Genomic DNA, 18,632 nt, shown 5'->3' with positions numbered 1-18,632 from the left:
ATGAACACACACTCCCTGGCGATTGCTTGAAGCCGACTATTCCGTGACTCACTGGTAAACTTCGTCCCTGCTTCAGCGGTGTCTCTCCTGTTGAAAAGTCCTGCGCAGGGACCGAATGGGCAGGCAGGTCATAAACAGACAGATACGCTAGCAAATCATTTCATTCAGTCCGGCTGAAATGATTGGTTTTGTTTATTACAGTTCAATGAGGGCCACAGACAACTTCATTTTATTGTTGCTTATTGGAACATGATAAAAAGCAGGTAAAACATCACAAACAAATGACCCTACCTTAAACCTCTCGATATTCTCCTTGTGGTTTTATTTTATATTTTTAATACTGGGCAACAGGTTTGTTTGCCATAAGTTGCTAATATCCTTAGACACATAAACCTGCAGTAAGTTGCATGAGGTCACACATTTTGTACTAATTCATTTAGTTGTGTACGTCGCGTTTGTGTGCATCCGTGTTGGCAAAGAAATGAGTTGTTGTGTGTTTCCATAGGAGAGAGAGGGTGTGTATGGGAGCTATACGAGGCTGAAGGACAACACACTGTATAGTGAGCAGGATATCTGTGGTACAAGAAAAGCATTTTTATGGAGGAGTCCGGGGAGCACACGGCTGAAGATTTAGGGTCTGGCTCTTGGCATTCTCCACGGGACACTGGGAATGGTATGTCCTGCACTGGCCAGGCCGTCTTCCCATGTGTTCCCCTCTGTATCTGTCTCTCTTCCTCTCTATCCAGTGTTCACACGCGCATCTTTTTTCCAGGCGCTCATCTGGACACCGCTGGGTTCCTCCGCACCTTCCCGCTGGACACTTGCCCTCACATGCAGCGTTGCCATGATTGTATCTTATTACACAAAAATCCGCCAGTTCCTCAGCGGCACTCAGACTCTCTTCTAAGCCAGATGTCATCTAAGAGGAAGTGGTATTTTCATCAGTGCTGGAAGCCAAACTCGCTGCATATTTGAAATCCATGGAGCAAGGAGCTGTTTTTTTTCTTGTTGTGAAGGGTGCAAACACTTTGTCTTCCTAATGCACAGATGCTTTGGTACTTTACATACAAAACACCGCAGGTCACAGAGTTCTTTAGCGCGGTGATGAAGTAGGGCTGTGTAATGCACATTAGACATGTGCCACCTCACCTCTGACAAACCCGAGTTACTTCAGACTGATCGGGGAGTTGCAAAGTAGGAGAGCGGGGAGAGGACAGGGAGAACGTCTGATGAGAGGAAGAAAGACAAAGAGAGAGAGAGATGCAAAAGAAGGAGAAAAAAAAGTGACTCTTGCTCAGTTTGTGAAGCGTAACGTCTGCTGAAGGTGCTGCTTCTGGGTCACCTCCATCACCCACCTCAGTTAATCACAACACACGGCCTCGCACGCTTGCATGCACACACACACAAACACACCCGCACACACACACCCTTGTGTTCGTCGCCACTTGATTTGCCTTGACTAATGTCACCGAAGAGGACAGCAAGCTGAAAATGTACACGTGCTTCCGAGGTGAAGGTCATTTGACTGAAACAACAAAACATGTCCTACTTCTTGTTGTAACTGCAAATGCAGATGTGCATATTTTATTTTACAGTAGTTTTAAATGGGCCGAGAGAAGGAAAGAAAAAGAAATAATGTGGATGAAAAGTCATGCAGAGAGAGGATATTGGAGCTTATGAGCAGTAATCTGTCAGGCAGAAGCAACATAATTACAGCTGTGTTCAGCTCCATTACAGTCAGTGCACTTCTGCCTCTGTTACCACCTACATTCTCCCCATACTCTGCCTAATTGCCTGCGCCTCATCACATAGAGATGGCTTATCGCGTTAAACAACATAATTGGCGGGGGGGTAGCTCCCGGTGGGTAATGCAATTATTCAATAACACTACTCCACAAATACAAACGCACATCGATGCTGACAGTATGGCCTTAATGAAGATGGGCAACACTCTGTCTTCCTGATGGACTTCATTATTGGTCATTTGAGCCTTAAGGATCAATAGAGTGTATATGTGATTAGTAGTTTTTCTTAGATTTTTCCAATGATTTACTGTCTCAGGCCCCCCCCCCCGCCCCGCCCTTCGCCATACTCCATATTTTTCCCCAAGACAAACATACATGCGCACTTCCGGTGAAATATGTGGGCGGTAGGGAGAGAGGCACGTTCTCACTTCCGTCACAGGGTAAGGACAGTGAAAGAAAAGAGCTGTCGTCTCAAAGATGAAAAATGAAAGAGACAGACTTTCATTTCTCCTGCGTTGAAGGGTTGAAACAGAAAGTAATAATAGATTACTGTTATCAGGGATGTTGTTGAATTCATCAAAAGAAGAGCAGGAGGCCACTGGGGCTTCATCTGCCGATGATTTGTGTTAATGGCTGAAAGTGCAAAGTCCAGTCGGTAATTATCTTGTTCACTTCCACCTCATTTTTCACTGGCGAAAGAAGGGATGTATGTGTGAATGCATGTGTGTATATATTTATATATGTGTCTGTGTGTGTGTGTGTGTGTGTGTGTGTGTGTGTTTGGGAGCGCTGTTCATGAGTTTTGATTTGCATGCAGCTTAAGCACATTATTCAGGAATATTCCAAAGCAGAAGTAGTGACTCACACAGGCTGATTGTGACTATACAATTCTGTGAGCATCGTTATAGAGATATTTTCTCTCTTTCTGTCTCTCGCTCCATCTCAATTCTCAATAACTCTCTTACACACACACACACACACACACACACACACACACACACACACACACACATTTGTGTATTCATCGGATGAAAAACTTTTGTGTATGAAAGATCCAACTTAGTTATACAGAAGAATGATCCACGCTGCAGGTCAGCGACCCCAGCAGCTCACAAAAAGGTGTCTCTCAGTTAATGTTCAAGTAAAATTAAGTAACATTGAGTATAATTAAATGGTGGGCGGCAAGAGGGAACAGTGGTTAGAGCTGTCGACTCACAGCAGGCTTTTGTTTCATTTGACCCGGAGTCTTTCTTTCCGTAGTTTGCGTGTTCTTCCGTGTATTTTGTGTGGGTTTTCTCCAGGTACTCCAGCTTACTCTCACAGTTCAAAGACCTCAGGATTGGGGCTAGGTTCTCTGAAGACTCTCAATTGACCCTCAGTGTAAATGTGAGTGTGACTATTTGTTTGTCTCTGTTTGTTGGCCCTGTGATACACTGGCCTCTCGCCTGATGTCTGCTAGGATTGGCTCTCGCTGCCCCATGACTCTTTAAGAATAAATGGTAAAGAAAATGTCTGGATTTGCAATAGTCTGAGGGTCAAAAGATCATATTACTTTAGACTTATATGGTTTGACAGAAAGAGGATTTCTATTCTGTAGAATTTTTGCTTCTTTATTTAAAAAAAAGGGGAAAAAATGAATATCTGCCACAAAAGGCTTTCTAAAAAACTCAATTCAGATTTTGTAAATGCAAACACAACATCAAACCACAGCGGTAAATTTAACCCTGAGGCAGCGTGAAAAGTCGAACTGCAGAACGTCTGGAGGATTTAATCACTGGCCTTCAACCTGAGGTATACAGCACTGGAAGCACCAGAGATTTACACAGACTGCAGAACCCTTTACGAGGCAGTCGAGTGATTATGTCCTCCGTTCAGTGCTGTGGGTAAATTAAAAAAAAAAGAAACATGCTGCTGAAAAAAACAACAAACTCTGATATAACCCTGAAACACATGTTGGGTCAAAATACATTTTATTCACTCACCACATACTATACAACACTGATTACGGGATATCAGAGTAAAAAGAATATGAGTTTGCATGTGGATTAGTACACATTTGGTGATACAATGATTAATTACAGCAGCAGGAGAGTGTGCGTGTGGCGGTGATTCATGTCCATGGTACAAGAACATCTCTTCCTTGCAACAGGGCGTCTCTCCTTTTTTATAATGGTGCTGCACAGCACATATAGAGAAATAAGATATATCCGGATATAGGGGGACAGACAATACTTAATCTGAGGAGTTCATTGTTGCTTTACATCTTTTCATGTGATTTGCTGGCAGTAAGAGAAAGATAGAGGAAATAATTTAAAATATAGAGACTCATTAAACTGTGAATCAACGGAATGAGTAAAGCAACAACCCTCAGGGGACAGGGAAGCGGAGTTAAACCATTTTATTAATTCTATGAGTCCATAGTTGCCTTGATAAGGAGCCATTCTGTATTACGTACACTGGTGTTTATTTCATCATAAACAGTGGTACAGTAATCTCTCAGATTAAAAACTGTTCTCTTTCTGTGTGAACGCTCAGCTGCTGAGAGCTACATGCGGCCGTAAAGAGGAAAGTTATTACTGTGACACCTCCAGATTGAAATAAGGTGTGTTACAGGAAGAAAACTCTGCACCAGTTCATTTTATTGTTGTCATGTCAGGGACTGGTTGTTGGGCTTAGATCTATGATGGTGACAGCAATTCAGTACAATGGACACAAATACAGGAACACCTGTGAAAGCTCTTCAGCAGAAGCACAGAGACTGGAACAGAATGGAATTTGAAACGTTTTAGCCAAAAATGTTTCCACGGTCAAGGTGTTTTTTGCAGAAACGTTTCAGATTTCGTTTTGTTCTCCATCTGCGTGGGTGAGGATGACACCGCAGGAAAAGCCCCGGCTGCAAAAATCACGCACTTACAGACATGCAAATATGAGTCTGTTCCTATGGGGAAATCTCAATTGTTTCCTTGAAGGCATCACGCCATTCTCCGACCCACCTCCCTCCACTTTCCGATCTCATCATTCATTCATTATCCTGAGCTACAGTGACCGTTTTTGTGGCAACAATACATTACTGTGAAAACAACAGTAAAAAGCTTGGCAGCAAATGTTGCCAAACACTGTCAGATTACAAAATTCTAATATGGTCTAATAATGTTTTTATTCTACTCAGATACAAATGCATAAAATCAGCAATAGGATGTGTATTTAATTGAATATAATTTAACATCCAAGACCAGTTAGCAATAATCCTATAAATCAAATGTTAATTTAAAGGATTACAGCTTTTATTTTATGGGTAATATTTTTTAGATAAGTAATAATTATGGCATTTACTCTTAACTTAAAACAGTAGAAACTGTGAAATGTGAGAGAAAGAAACATTATTGTGCACATTGTTTATCTCAGTGTTGTGTGTGAAACTGTTAAAACTGGTAATTTTCAATTATATTAGTTTTTCTATATGATGAGTAATAAATGTGATTTTTAGTTAATGAGACATACAGCTGACAAATGAACAGCTGTTAAGCTTCAAACAAGAGTGTTAGTCCCTGTATGATTGAGTTTGTGTACAACTGACAATGTGGAGGTTCATTGTTTTTATCCGACAGCAGTGATGTGTGCGTTTGATCACACATGGGTTATTTGTGAGATAGGGCAAAATATTTTTTTTCACATCATTGACATCTTCATTATTTCACTCCATCTCTCTTTCAGTTGAAGGTGAAACAGACAGACATCCAACACACATCCAACACACACACACACAAACACACACACACACACACACACACACACACACACAGAGACACAAGCTGTCTCCTGCTAACAAGCTTCTCCATATTGTGTGTGCGAGACAGGGCCGAGGCTGCCTCATGTGTTGGGCCTCCTCTGAATTCTGGTCCCCCCCGACCGCCATCCTCCCAGCATCAGTGGGATGTCCCAGGTGTGTCTCCCCTTGGCCTTGCTCATGCTCTGCAGCTGCACTAAGGTACGGCCTGTCTCTCTCTCACACATCCACACACAGCCTGGGATGTGCCCTTGATTCATTACACGCACCGACAGCCTATGAATCCAAACCCAGAGCTGAAATCAGACACGAAGCTTCAGACAGTTTTGACTTCCTGCAGGTTTCCTCTACTAACTCCTTGGAGCTTGTGAAAGAGAAGTGGAGCAGCTACAGGAACCAGTGCCTGGACTACCTCAACACCACGCCCCCCGCCACAGGTGAGCCCCTCTCCCCCCAGCGTGAGCTCATGTCTGCCTGACATCTGCACGCCGGAGAGGGAAGTGAGTGTGACCTACAGCGAGCCTTCAGCACGTATTTCACAGATGTGCTCTCCACCGCAGGGCTGGTGTGTAACAGGACATTCGACCTGTACGCCTGCTGGCCTGATGGACTCCCAGGAACCACCGTCAATGTCTCCTGCCCATGGTTCCTGCCATGGCACCGTAAAGGTCTGTTTGTGAGTGTGTGCCGTCACAATGGGTGGTTGTTTATATATCTGCCTGCATGCAAGACAGAAGAGATGAATAATGTTGTTACACAATCATGCAACAGACACACAACATATTTTGCTGTATGAATAATATATTAATAAAATGGTTCGAATGGTTGTATGTAATGTACATGGTGTTACTTGTAGTGATACAGGGAATAATCACCTGACTCTGCTGTTAAGATTTATGTAGCATTTAGCTTCTAAATATAATATTGTTATAACCCTCTCACTGCGACATCTTCTAGCAGCTAATACTAGGTTAAAATCTCCCAATTCAGGGGCCAGCTTCTTGGAGGACACAAAGGCTGAACCCAAATGAGGCGGTCTAGTAAACCGAGGATTTGCTTGTTTCTATCACTAGCTTGTCTTACTTACATACTACTTGCCCGTCCCGATTCACCCATTTTGCAAACATCCCTGCTCATGCTGGAACGTTTTCAGTGCGGAGCAGAAGTTTTTGTCTTGTCGCTTGTCACCGCCATTATCAGTTGGAAAAACAGTTCACAAAAGTCTAATGACTACAGGAAGACCTTAAAAGATCTTTCCGGATCGTCTGAAAATAATGCACACATTGGATCATTCATTGCTCAGGGACAAAAAGGAAACAGTCGATTTTGTGAATAGAGACGGAGCTGAGACCAGAGGCACGTCCATATGTGGACTGACAACTTTAGATTTAAAGTATTTTCAATAAACAACCAGTCTATTTCATATCTCCGAGAGAATCAGCATAATCAACTGTTTCCTGACCTTTCAGCTGAGGGACTGCTCTGGATCAAGGTTACACTTCGTTCTTTTGCACCTTTCTTTTTCAGTCCTGTAGTATTAACATTCAGTCCACTGTGTGACCATAGAAAGATTCTCTTTGACTGCATTTTTTCACCTTGTCTTCGTGACGTTGTCATCTTCTAACAAACACACAATGATGTCTATATTTTTTGATGCATGACTTGATGAAGTTCTTTTTATTGAGGGTATGATGTTGGTCGATTCTTTCCACTTGTTGCACCGAAACATATAAAACATTTCCCTCTCCATGCTAGAGTTTGTACAGCTGAGCGAGACGTTTTTCTGACTTGTTAGACCTTGTCCTACTCATTTATAAAAACTGCAAGGATACAGCGATGTGATGACGTGCTGTCATTTAAAGTCCTTTTTCAGAGTGAATGGAGAATGCTTTACAAAGGCAACGCTGATCATCACATGTCTTTGCCTTGTCAATAATGGCCCTTAAACTCAGTCATAGGAAAGTGTACTTTCTATTGATGTTTGTGTGTCTCTGTGTGTGAACAGTTCAGCAGGGTCTGGTGTACAGAGTCTGCAGAGAAGACGGTCAGTGGGCAAAGAAGAATACCAGCGAATGTGAGGACGACCCCGGTGAGGTGTGTGTGTACACAGTACAGTGTTTGTGAGGGTTAGGGTTAGTGAGTGTGTATGAAGATGTAAGTCACTGTTACCATTAATGAAGCTGGTAGCAGTGGCAGATGGCTCAACAATATTGTAACTCTCACTGACTTGACAGTTTAACATGACAAGATGTGAAATGACTCAGCGTGTGAACGTCCCCCCATCTGTTCAAATAGGACTTTGTTTTCCCCCCTTCTTTTTCCAAATATAATCTACTTTGTGTGTGTGTGTGTTGGTTTTGCAGCAGCAGTATGGACGCATCCTCAGTCAGTTACGGATCATGTACACAGTGGGCTATTCTCTCTCCCTGGGAGCTCTGCTACTGGCACTGGGAATCCTCATCACCTTCAGGTAGAACATGTACGAAGAGGAAAGAAGGGAAGGATTAATGAAAAGAAAAAGGAAAAGATTGAATAGAGAGGGCAAGTATGAGAGAAAGAAAGGAGGGAACCGAGGGAAATCGGGTTAGGGTCAGGAGATGAGAGTCGGAAGTAGGTCACAGAAAGAAAAAAAATGAAAGGAGAGAACGGTAACTTAAGTAAGGAAGGATGACAGGAACAAGAGAGGGAAAGACAGAAGTAGAACAATGATGAGGGAAAGAACAAAAGAGGGACACATTTAAGAATGAATGACATGAGCTGTGTCCCAATTCAGATGTTATGGTCCCATCATTTGCCACTGCCTTTATCTCTTTGAAACACAGTTTGTCACCTGAGGAAAATTTATCCTGGGATAGGCTGGTCTGAGAAGGATCCAGCAGTTGGATCCTTCTCAGCATTTGAAGGAGAATTTGAAATGGGACAGCCTAGTCACACCAGTGTGGTCATTCAGTATTGACATGCAATCTCTTTCCCCTGAATGGGGACACAGCTATGGATTGAAGTAAGGAAGGAAGGCAGGAAGGAAGGAAGGAAGGAAGGAAGGAAGGAAGAAAGGAAGAAAGGAAGGAAGGAAGGAAGGAAGGAAGGAAGGCAGACACATGTGGTAAGAGGGAGGGAAAGAACAAAGCAGTTAACCCAACATGTAACATTCCAATCAAAGCCATCACACACTGTGACTCCTCTGCTGCAGGAAGCTCCACTGTATGAGGAACAACATCCACATGAACCTGTTTGCCTCCTTCATCCTGAGAGCCATGTCCATCCTGGTGAAAGACGCCCTGCTCACCCTCACTCTGGACCCCAGGAGCAGCAGCGACACGCGGACACATGCTTGGGTCAGCACACCATTCAGAGCAAACGCCGATATGAGTCGTGCTCATCCTGTTTGCAAGACATTGTATAGGTTCAAATGTTAAACTGAGGTACATGGAGGGCCCTGGTTCCTTTCATTGCACGTCCTTGCTCTGGAATAAACTGAATGTTCCTTGAACAAAAAAACAAATGTAGCATATAGCGACAGAGAGAGGGGAGCACCACATAAAGCCTATACACAGAAACAACTTCACATACTCTGATATTAATGAAAATGTTACCTTCCCATTGGGGATAGATTGTGCCTAACTTTTCTACCAGAAAATTGTATTTCCTTCCCGATAAAGTGTGATGGGCTGGAAATGAATCCTTTGAATGGCTTGAAATGACACAAACTGTATCATTAACAAGAGCTAAAGTTACTGAAATCACGTGAGATTGAAAGTTTTGACACCACAGATGAAGGAACTATCTCAAACACACAATTTTTATGAATTTTAATTAAATAGACATACATGTCATATAAATTGAAACAAAACAACATTATGTCTGCACCAGTCCAAATGTAGGCAAATAAGGAACTACTATTGGACTCAGTAGAGCACTTCACCTCCATCAAGGCCCAACAGTCCCATTGAATTACAATAAGCCTTAAAGCTAAGGCCACATTACATTTTGCAGCTACATACTGGTATAAGTTACAGGTTTTTCAACCCTAATGTTTCCATACAACAGCTGAAAAAAGCTTATGAAACCATATTTAAATCCATTGGTTCCAGATTGTTATTTGGAAAGAAATAGCAAACACTCATATATGCCAACCCCCTTAATATGTCTGTAAATTTTTCGTCACCATTAAAAAATAATTCTATGACCAATAATCAAAACCACAATGTTAAAGATGCGATCTTGAGTCGCACCAAAATGCTTCGGCTTCTTCCCCAAGCCTCCTCCCACCAAGTTCAGAATTAACTGTCCAGTGGCTTTTGTTTAATCCTGTAAACAAACAGAAAAATGCAGATGTAAAAAATAACCTTCTTCGAGGAGACAATAAATAATGTTTTGATTAATGATATTTTCTTGTGCTGAGGTGTAAAAAATATTGATGCTGTGTTTACATTTATGTTGGAACTCAAGTTGTGTAGGATAGCAGTCAGGCAGATTTGAGCTGGTTGTGTTGAGGACAGCAGACCTTGACCTCTGAGCTGTTCCAGTGACTCAGTTAATTCAACTGAGCTGAAGCAGAGTGTTTGTCAGTCCCGTGTGAAGCTCTGACTGCAAGTGACCTCTTCTGCTTGTGCACCGTATCTTAATTCTTGTTCACACCGTCCCTGTCCTGTGTGCACGTCAGGCCGTGATGTGGTGCCGTGGTGCCATGGTGATGATGCAGTACAGCGTGATGGCCAACAACTATTGGCTGCTGGTGGAGGGCATATACCTGCACAGCCTGCTGGTCATCACAGTGTTCAGCGAGAGGAAGTATTTCTTCATTTATCTGGCCATCGGCTGGGGTAAGAGCCAACACTCGTCCACTCACAGTGATAAGAAATCCTCATGCAGCTCTCCTGACATACACAACGCAGATTGTGATAGACAGACACTTCACAGAGATCAACAAACAGTGCCCTGACAGATCAGGTGTTAACATAACACAGTCATCAACAACAGGAAGTATCAAGTAAGATGTGTAAGATAATTTATTGTTGTTGTACTGCTGCAGACAACAACCCAACAAAGATTTAGTTGCAGTCTCTAAAATTTGAACGTTTTTTTTTCAATCCTACGGTTATTTGCCTCTTTCGACCAATGCAGCTTCAGACAAGATTAAATAAGTGAACGTTTGAGCTGAATTTGAAAAGGATTCACTCGAGCTGTTCTTAAGATAACGCACCCTAGAGGCAGAAGAGCTTTTGAAGTCTCAGTGACCTTTGGCCCTCGACCACCAAAATCAAATCAGTTCATCAATGACTCCAAGTTAACGTTTTTACCCAAAACCTGTTTTGTGGTGCCATTTCATTTGATTTTCCACCACCGTAATCTCATAATTTCTTCCATCAGTCCAACTGAATATTTGACCAAAGTTCCTCAAGATATTTTTGAAATATTTTGATCATAAGAATGGGACTGATGGAGAGATGAAAGGACAGACAACACAAAAACATTATGCCCTCTGCCACTGGCCTTTGACATCACATCCAATCTACATATCCATGCTCTCTGTTAACTCGGGTTTCCTCCCTCGTTCTCAGGTGCACCGCTCATCTTCGTGTTGCCGTGGATCACAGTGAAATATCTGTATGAGAACGAGGAGTAAGTTTAATCCACTTCCTAATAACGTCTAACAGTCTTTCCTTTTGAGCTCCTTGAATCTTCTAATACTCCTGTGTATGAATATGTGAAGTCTCTTTGGATACAGAAAGAATATCTTAATTGTAATAATAACTCAAATTGCGTGTGTGTGTGTGTGTTTAGGTGCTGGGAGAGGAATATTAACATGGGATATTGGTGGATCATCCGCTCTCCTATTCTGTTTGCTTATCTGGTAAGTCTCATGTCCCCTTATTCTCCGTCTGACATTTTTGTAATTGAACAAAATGATGTAAGAGTTCAGGCAAAGAAGTCCAGGGACACACACACACACACACACACACGTACTCTCGGGGAATCTAGTTGAAGACTTCCTCTTGTGTTTCCTGCCTCTTGTTCCCATAGAGACACACTTGTAAGCATACAAGTGCATATTAAGAGTAACAGTCACGACCATTGTGACCTCACAAAAACAGTTCCTGCACTAAGTCGTGGAGTGGTGTACAAACTGTGTGGAAAATCTCTCTTTATTGTAACAGTTGAAACAGTTGTCGCATGGTTGTGTAACAGATGTGATGTCCCATGTCCTCCTACAACAATCCCTAACACAACCCTGCAGTTCAACTAGTCTTCACACACACACTCACACAAACACCTCAATAAGCTGTGTTTGCGTGCAGTCTCACACACATTGTGATCAAGTGCAGAACCCCCTCTGATGACAGAGAACATTAATTATTACAGCACTCATGTTTATAACGCTCCAAGTTTGGTAAAATGTGCATTTTGTCCCGATGGATGTGTTTGTGTATGTGTGTGTGTGTGTGTGTGTGTGTGTGTGTGTGTGTGTGTAGGGCCAGATCAAATCCCACAGACCACAAAAAGACTCAGGATTTACTAAATGACAGTCCAGTTATGGGCATTTTAGGCAGTCTCAGTCTCTCTCTCTCTCTCTCTCTCTCTCTACATCGCTTAAACATTTTTTGCTTACATGACTGCCTCCACTTAAATTCTCTTCTCTTGTTATTATAGATCAACTTCTTTATTTTCATCAGCATCATTAAGATCCTGATGTCTAAACTCAGAGCTCATCAGATGAGATACACTGACTACAAGTTCAGGTGAGAGAAATGTCCCATTTCTAAAAACGGGGGGGGGGGGGGGGGGGGGTTAATGGAGATTTTTGCCAGGCAGGTGGTGTCCAGTGCAAATGGAGCTCGATTAGAAAGGTGAGTCTGAACCACGACAAAGCTGCCGGCCAGAAAATGAACAGAAAAAATACTGCAATATTAAGGAGGCCTGAAGAGAAGGTGGTAATTAATCACTATTTATGAAATTCTAATACACTGATTACAGCTGCTTTAAAATCTTTTCACTTTGCATTTCAATTCAGAATTACTTTACTGAAGAGCATAATCTTCATATATATGTTAATACCAGTTAAAGTTTTGGAATCATTAAATGCTGTCATTTCTCAAAACACCTCGATGACAATGAGTCAATGGGATGAAGGTCGTACGTTGGTAAAATGAGTAGTAGCTGACCGTTCTAGTTTCTTGTAATATAATCTTTGCAACTGTTCTTCATTTTCTTTCTGGGTTCCAGACTTGCAAAGTCCACTCTGACTCTCATCCCCCTGCTTGGGATTCACGCCATCCTCTTCACCTTCGTCATCGACGAGTCGGTTCCCAAGGGCTCCATGCTGCGTCTTATTCGTCTGTTCTGTGACCTCCTGTTCAACTCCTTCCAGGTGAGAGTCGACATTACAGGAGACCTAACATACGTTTCCATTTGTCTTTTTTAAATCTTTTTTGGGATGTAGAAGATGAATCCTAGGGGACTTGTTTCTTCAATGTATATGTTCTTTCGGAAAACTTTGATTATAATAAACTGGGTGCTTGGCTCTTTTTTCATTTATGTGTTCAGTCAAATTGCAAGTTTGTATCCATTTTACTCGAGTTCTACTCCAAAAGGTTTCACCACTTTCAAATTGGGAAAATGTAATAACCTGGACTTGGAGTAAACCACAGTACAAATTGATAAATAATGAATAAACAGTCGGACCTCTTTGTACTTACAGTTGCTTTGTGTCATTTTCTCATGAACAAGCAATGGTTCTGTTTACATCCAGAATGTATTGTGTACCATAGAAGACCGGCAATCATTTTAATTAATTTTCATCTTTAATTTCCATCTTTGCAAAGCTGATTTCTTGAAAAGTGTGACACTGGGCAGACATCGTCTTCCATCCCTGGCCTAATTATGCATTGTTTTCCTCATTGTATTACACACAAACACACACACACACACACACACACACACACACACACACACACACACACACACACACACACAGACACATTCCTGCCAATTCACACTAATCCAAAGATCCGGCTCAGGGTTACTTTGTCATCAAATGGAGACGCCAGATCAATGTCATCTTGAGTTCTTGTGAACATGATATATCAGGAATGGAAAATGTCATTACATCTGGCACAAACATTCACATGGAATCAAGGATGACCTGATTGGAAGTTGGGGGGGGTCAAAGGTCAAGGCTATAGTATCTCAAGTCCGCCTTTAGGTAATTTCTTCAAATTTTGAAGGTATCTTGGAACTCATTAAATTTCAGTGTTCAGTATTCACATATATATATATATATATATATACACGTGAACACTGAATATATACATATATAATGTCAAAAAGATTGAATAACTGCTGGTATGTTGTTTAGCATCTAATATAGATAAAATACTTAAAGTCCACTTTCCATTGCAGGGCCTGCTGGTCGCCATTCTCTACTGCTTCGTCAACAAGGAGGTGAGACAGATGTGCTTGTATGTCAAGCACCATCCTAATTTAAATTCTGCTATAGCTGCACTTCCTTCCTTTCCTTTTGTAATGAAAGAAAATTATAAATTTGTCATCTTCAGTAAATGGTGAATGGCCTTGTATTTATATAGCGCTTTTCTAGTCTTGATGACCACTCAAAGCGCTTTACAGTACAGTTTTACATTCACCCATTCACACACACATTCATACAGTGCATCTATTCGCAGTGCATCTATTCGCAGCACTTTGTTATTCTATGGGGGGGCCATTCAGGGTTCAGCATCTTGCCCAAGGACACTTCGGCATGCAGATGGGTCAGACTGGGGATCGAACCGCCGACCTTCAGGTTGGAGGACGACCACTCTACCCCTCAGCCACAGCCGCCCCTTCAGTGTTCCTGTTGCTGGCTTTTATCCGTCTTGTATAACTTAAAAGCTCCATCTTTGCTCAGGCCCCACTTTATACTTTTGTGTACAAAGTGGGATGGACAGAAAATCATCCATTTGCTAATCTCAATGTATTCTTTGGCAGGAGACGTCCATCTAATAAAGTGCTCTGTGCTCTTATTAATCCTCATCATATACCTTCATGTGTCTGTCCACCCTCTACTCTCTCTGCCGTCCCATAATCCTCAGGTACAGTCAGAGATACTAAAAAAGTGGAAGAGGTGGAAGCTGGGTAAGGACATTGATGAGGAGTACCGCCACACCCACAGCCACACGCCGCAGGTAAAGAGTGGTAGCATCGCTGCTGGCAATCTGCCTGATGACCCCAACGGTGACTCACCCCGCCTTAACAATACCATCAGACACCCATCATGCGCCATCGCACCGGAGGAAAACCGCCGTCTGGTCGTCTCCTACAGTAACGGGACGGGGAAGGGCCGGTCCACCAAGGGCAAACACTCCCTGCAGTTCTCTTTCCGGCCACGCCGCGGCCTCTGCAGCCATGGTAGCACCACCACAGAGGACGTTTGCCTGGAAGAGAGGGCGCACTGCCACCTGTACCCTCTGAAAGGAGAGGAGACCAATGTCTGAGAACAAGATGACGTCAGAGAAATCCACTGATTGTGCTGAGGAGGAGAATGAGGAAGTGACCTCCGGGGATCAGGAGGTTAATATTTGCATAATGCTACAGGAAATATGTTTTCACCTGCCTGGCTGCCAATTCATATTTAATGGTTTTAAGGACCTTGAGCAAAAAAACAATTGATGACTTCAAGCATCGGGAATAATTTAGCTCTGTGATGTAACAGTGTGTGTGTGTACGTGTTTGTATGATTTCATTTCGGCCCTTTGACTCCGACCTTGTCCAAATCTTTCCATCTGTGCTGTTGTTGCCATTGTGAATCATGCTTGTGTTGTGTAACTGTTTGCAGCAACGCACGCTTGTGGTACTTTCCGACCAAAAAAATATGAATTTGTTTTGTTTTGTCTTATTTCTTCTTTTCTGGTTTTATGAGCCCAAATGTGGACGACAGTTTAAATCCTGATGCCTTGACACTATAATAAAGAAGGGAGTGAGATAATCACTGGGGACCACTGACTACTATTACGCAGTGTTTGCCATCAGCCTCAGATATCCGGACGGACGCTTTCATCCGGATATCTGATATTTAGCTTAAAGCCTACAAGAAAATAATTATAGTACAATATTGTGCATTTCACCTCGATCTAATTCTTTCTTGTTTTGTTTCAGAGCTATTCCTCTTTTTTAAACAGGTTCTCCTGTATGAATGTATTCGACCAATGGAGAAATATGTAACACTTAAACAATGTGTTTAAATGTATGTATACTGGAGTCGCCCAGTGATGAGACTTGATTTTAAAATTGTATTCGCCTTCGCACCCACTCAGAAAGTTGGATCATCATCATCATCATCATCATCATCATCATCATCATCATCATCATCATCATCATCATCATCATCATTATCTTCATCATCTGGCTCCAGTCACCATCCCTGCAGCTGCCCATTTAGCTAGGTATTCAGTATTGTTTAGAAATGGAGGCAGAGGTAGAAACATTTTATTCTTTTGCACAGAATATGATACGCACTGATGAGAGGCGTCATTTTTAAAGTGAACATGTTACATTTCACAACATAATGTGAATATTCAGTGTTGAAAAGAGCACCACATTGCCAATGGAGGAACAGTTTCCTTTTTTATAATTCATGACTAAAGATGTGCCTCACGGCGCCACTTTCATCACTTTCATTTCAGGAAAAAAGATAAATCAGGTTTAGGAAATTGATATCCAGTGAAGAAATGGACTTGATTGAATGTCAATCGATTTGAAATCACAATGGAGCCGAACAAGGATTTTCACGAATTCCTGATAATGTTCTAGATCAAGCACGGAAAACAAATGTTGTTTGAAGCGTAGCAGAGTGCACTGTATAATGTAAATATGAATAAGAAGTGAATACTATAAAGACAGAGAGGGGGATGGGTGGAGGGCTTCATTGTTCTGTGTTTTTGCTCGCAGTCCAGGTGACTCAACGTTGAAATTGAACATGGCTAATTACCTTGAGAAAAGACGAGAGGTTTTCCTGCAGAACCTGATTGTGCCTCTCTCCTTTTATTTAAACTGTTATTAAAGAGTGAACGCGAAAGGTTTTACACAAAAAGCCAAATTGTTGTGTCTCCTGTGTCTCTGTGGATCCAATTAAAGTGAATTCTGTCAGCAAATAAAAAAGTGTCAGTATGTACTGTGTCAGTATGAGAACCAGACACGAGTGGTGGAGATACATTCGCTCTTTTGCTTGCAGTCTTCTGATCAGGAGCTGACATGCATCTACCTGCTAATTGCACAAATAGTCTCTCTGTCTGTGGAACAAATATCCAGCATATTGTTAATGGCCCAGGGAAGTGCAGTGTCACATTTGGTGCAATTTGGACACACAATTAAATACATATACAGCATGCAATGTATCAAAAATACAACAATTTGAACCAAAGTGAATCATTAAAATGTACATGTAAGCCACACAGTGTTCAATGACTATAAATCTTCATTGCAGAAAAACCAAACCCGACGAACACACAGTTTTCTAACTTCACTCTCCTTGATTGACTGTTTCTGAAAAGCTCTGCACACAATTTCCAGCAGGGAATAACTCTGAAGTATAGACCCAGGTCAAACAAACAATCCTTTTTTGTGCTCTGCACTTCAAATTTGTGATATAAAAGTGAAAAAAGTGATATAATGTGGAGGGTTTCACTGCAGAAAATCGTACTGCATGTTCCTGCATGATCTGAAAAATAAGACGAATAAATCGAGCAAATTCCTCCTGTGAGTGCGCACATGTGTGCATATCATTGCATAGTCATTCCACACCATGCTCAACTGCAAAGCCGATCACTGGACCTGTTATCAATCAACACGCGTGTTTCCATTGGAGATTACTGTAGCATTACATTATACACTCAGGTCAGTCTTGATGTGCAGAAGGTAATAAGTTGTCAGTGGATGAATTATAGATTGGCCAAGCACACGTGTACAATAATGTGTGTGTCTATGTGTGTGCGTGTGAGTGTGTGTGTGTGTGTGTGTGTGTGTGTGTGTGTGTGTGTGTGTGTGTGTGTGTGTGTGTGTGTGTGTGTGTGTGTGTGTGTGTGTGTGTGTGTGCGTGTGTATGTGATTGATTGATCTGGGAACCTCTGTGAAAACAACTCCCTCATCATGCTTGTATATAAACAACTGGAGCTGGAGCGGCTCTGTCTGAGAGGCAGGATGAAGCCACCAGAGAATATTCACTACATTATAATGTCTCACAGAGGGAATAACCTGAATGACACGACAGAAAATATGGTTACGACTACACGATAACACAACAATATATGGAAGATATTAGAGGTTTTGAGACTATAAAAAAAGCCCCCGCAAATCAAATTATCTGAATCCCATTAGTGCGTGTTGTGAGTGCTTTGCACATTTTCTGAATAATCAGGGTTATTTGTAATATTTGATATGAATAACTGCATTCAGTAGTTTCAGAATGGAGTGTACCCATGCTTAAAAAATTCAATAGAATAGCATTTTAGCAGAATGTTTGATGTGTTAGATATTACAGATCATTGCAGGATGGTAAAGTAGCAGCAAATATGGTCTCAACAACCTTATAACCAACAATTACATTTTTTTATTTGTTATTTTAGACAAAGAAAAGAGAAATAGTTTGCTAGGTTTAATCATGGAGTTGCAAGTTAAAATATAAAAAAAAACGAAATTGATAACAAAATAAAAATATATGTAAATAAATAAAATAGGCCAAAAAAAACTGTAATGGCAGAAAGTGTTACAACCACCCCTTTACTCTAGTTTGACTCAAGTCAATGTTCCACTATTTTCTTCTTTCCTAGTTCAAAGGATCACTGCTTTAATCTTATTGCCATAATTAGGTGTTCTCCCCCAGGAGTTAAATCAAGGTGTTCAACACCTCTATCAAAAAAAGACGATTTATCTGGAATTCATAGTATTCCTTAAAACCAATGACGTTTATACAACATCATTTCAAGCCAAGTAGTGGTCTCTTGTTATGTCAAAGTTCACTGTAAACAGGGCTCACAGAAGAGTTGGTCTGAATGGCACTGATAAGATTTTTCATTTTTTCCAGTTACAATGTGCAGGTTGGACTGGTT

General features: G+C 41.6%; 1 protein-coding gene across 3 annotated transcripts in view; it reads left to right on the top strand.

Moving 5' to 3' along the window:
* gcgrb (glucagon receptor b) overlaps window positions 1-16,686 on the top strand; it is a 50,745-nt gene extending 34,059 nt beyond the window's left edge. For 2 of the 3 annotated variants that reach the window (XM_053419272.1, XM_053419271.1), the window contains exons 2-14: window positions 5,603-5,733; window positions 5,873-5,969; window positions 6,093-6,200; window positions 7,538-7,626; window positions 7,896-8,002; window positions 8,723-8,867; window positions 10,196-10,355; window positions 11,094-11,154; window positions 11,317-11,386; window positions 12,184-12,272; window positions 12,757-12,901; window positions 13,933-13,974; window positions 14,622-16,686. In XM_053419272.1, the coding sequence (XP_053275247.1) occupies window positions 5,680-5,733; window positions 5,873-5,969; window positions 6,093-6,200; window positions 7,538-7,626; window positions 7,896-8,002; window positions 8,723-8,867; window positions 10,196-10,355; window positions 11,094-11,154; window positions 11,317-11,386; window positions 12,184-12,272; window positions 12,757-12,901; window positions 13,933-13,974; window positions 14,622-15,023 (1,569 nt within the window). In that variant the 5' untranslated portion in view covers window positions 5,603-5,679 and the 3' untranslated portion in view covers window positions 15,024-16,686. Of the gene's footprint in view, window positions 1-5,602; window positions 5,734-5,872; window positions 5,970-6,092; window positions 6,201-7,537; window positions 7,627-7,895; window positions 8,003-8,722; window positions 8,868-10,195; window positions 10,356-11,093; window positions 11,155-11,316; window positions 11,387-12,183; window positions 12,273-12,756; window positions 12,902-13,932; window positions 13,975-14,621 lie in introns of those variants that run through there. The other variant, XM_053419273.1, reaches the window with a different exon arrangement.
* Window positions 16,687-18,632: the final 1,946 nt, after the last annotated feature.

The sequence above is a fragment of the Pleuronectes platessa genome, chromosome 3 (assembly GCF_947347685.1).
Source record: "Pleuronectes platessa chromosome 3, fPlePla1.1, whole genome shotgun sequence".
NCBI classification, from domain to species: Eukaryota; Metazoa; Chordata; class Actinopteri; order Pleuronectiformes; family Pleuronectidae; genus Pleuronectes; species Pleuronectes platessa.
Note: the sequence above shows the minus strand (reverse complement) of the source record. Positions and strands in the feature narration are given on the sequence as shown.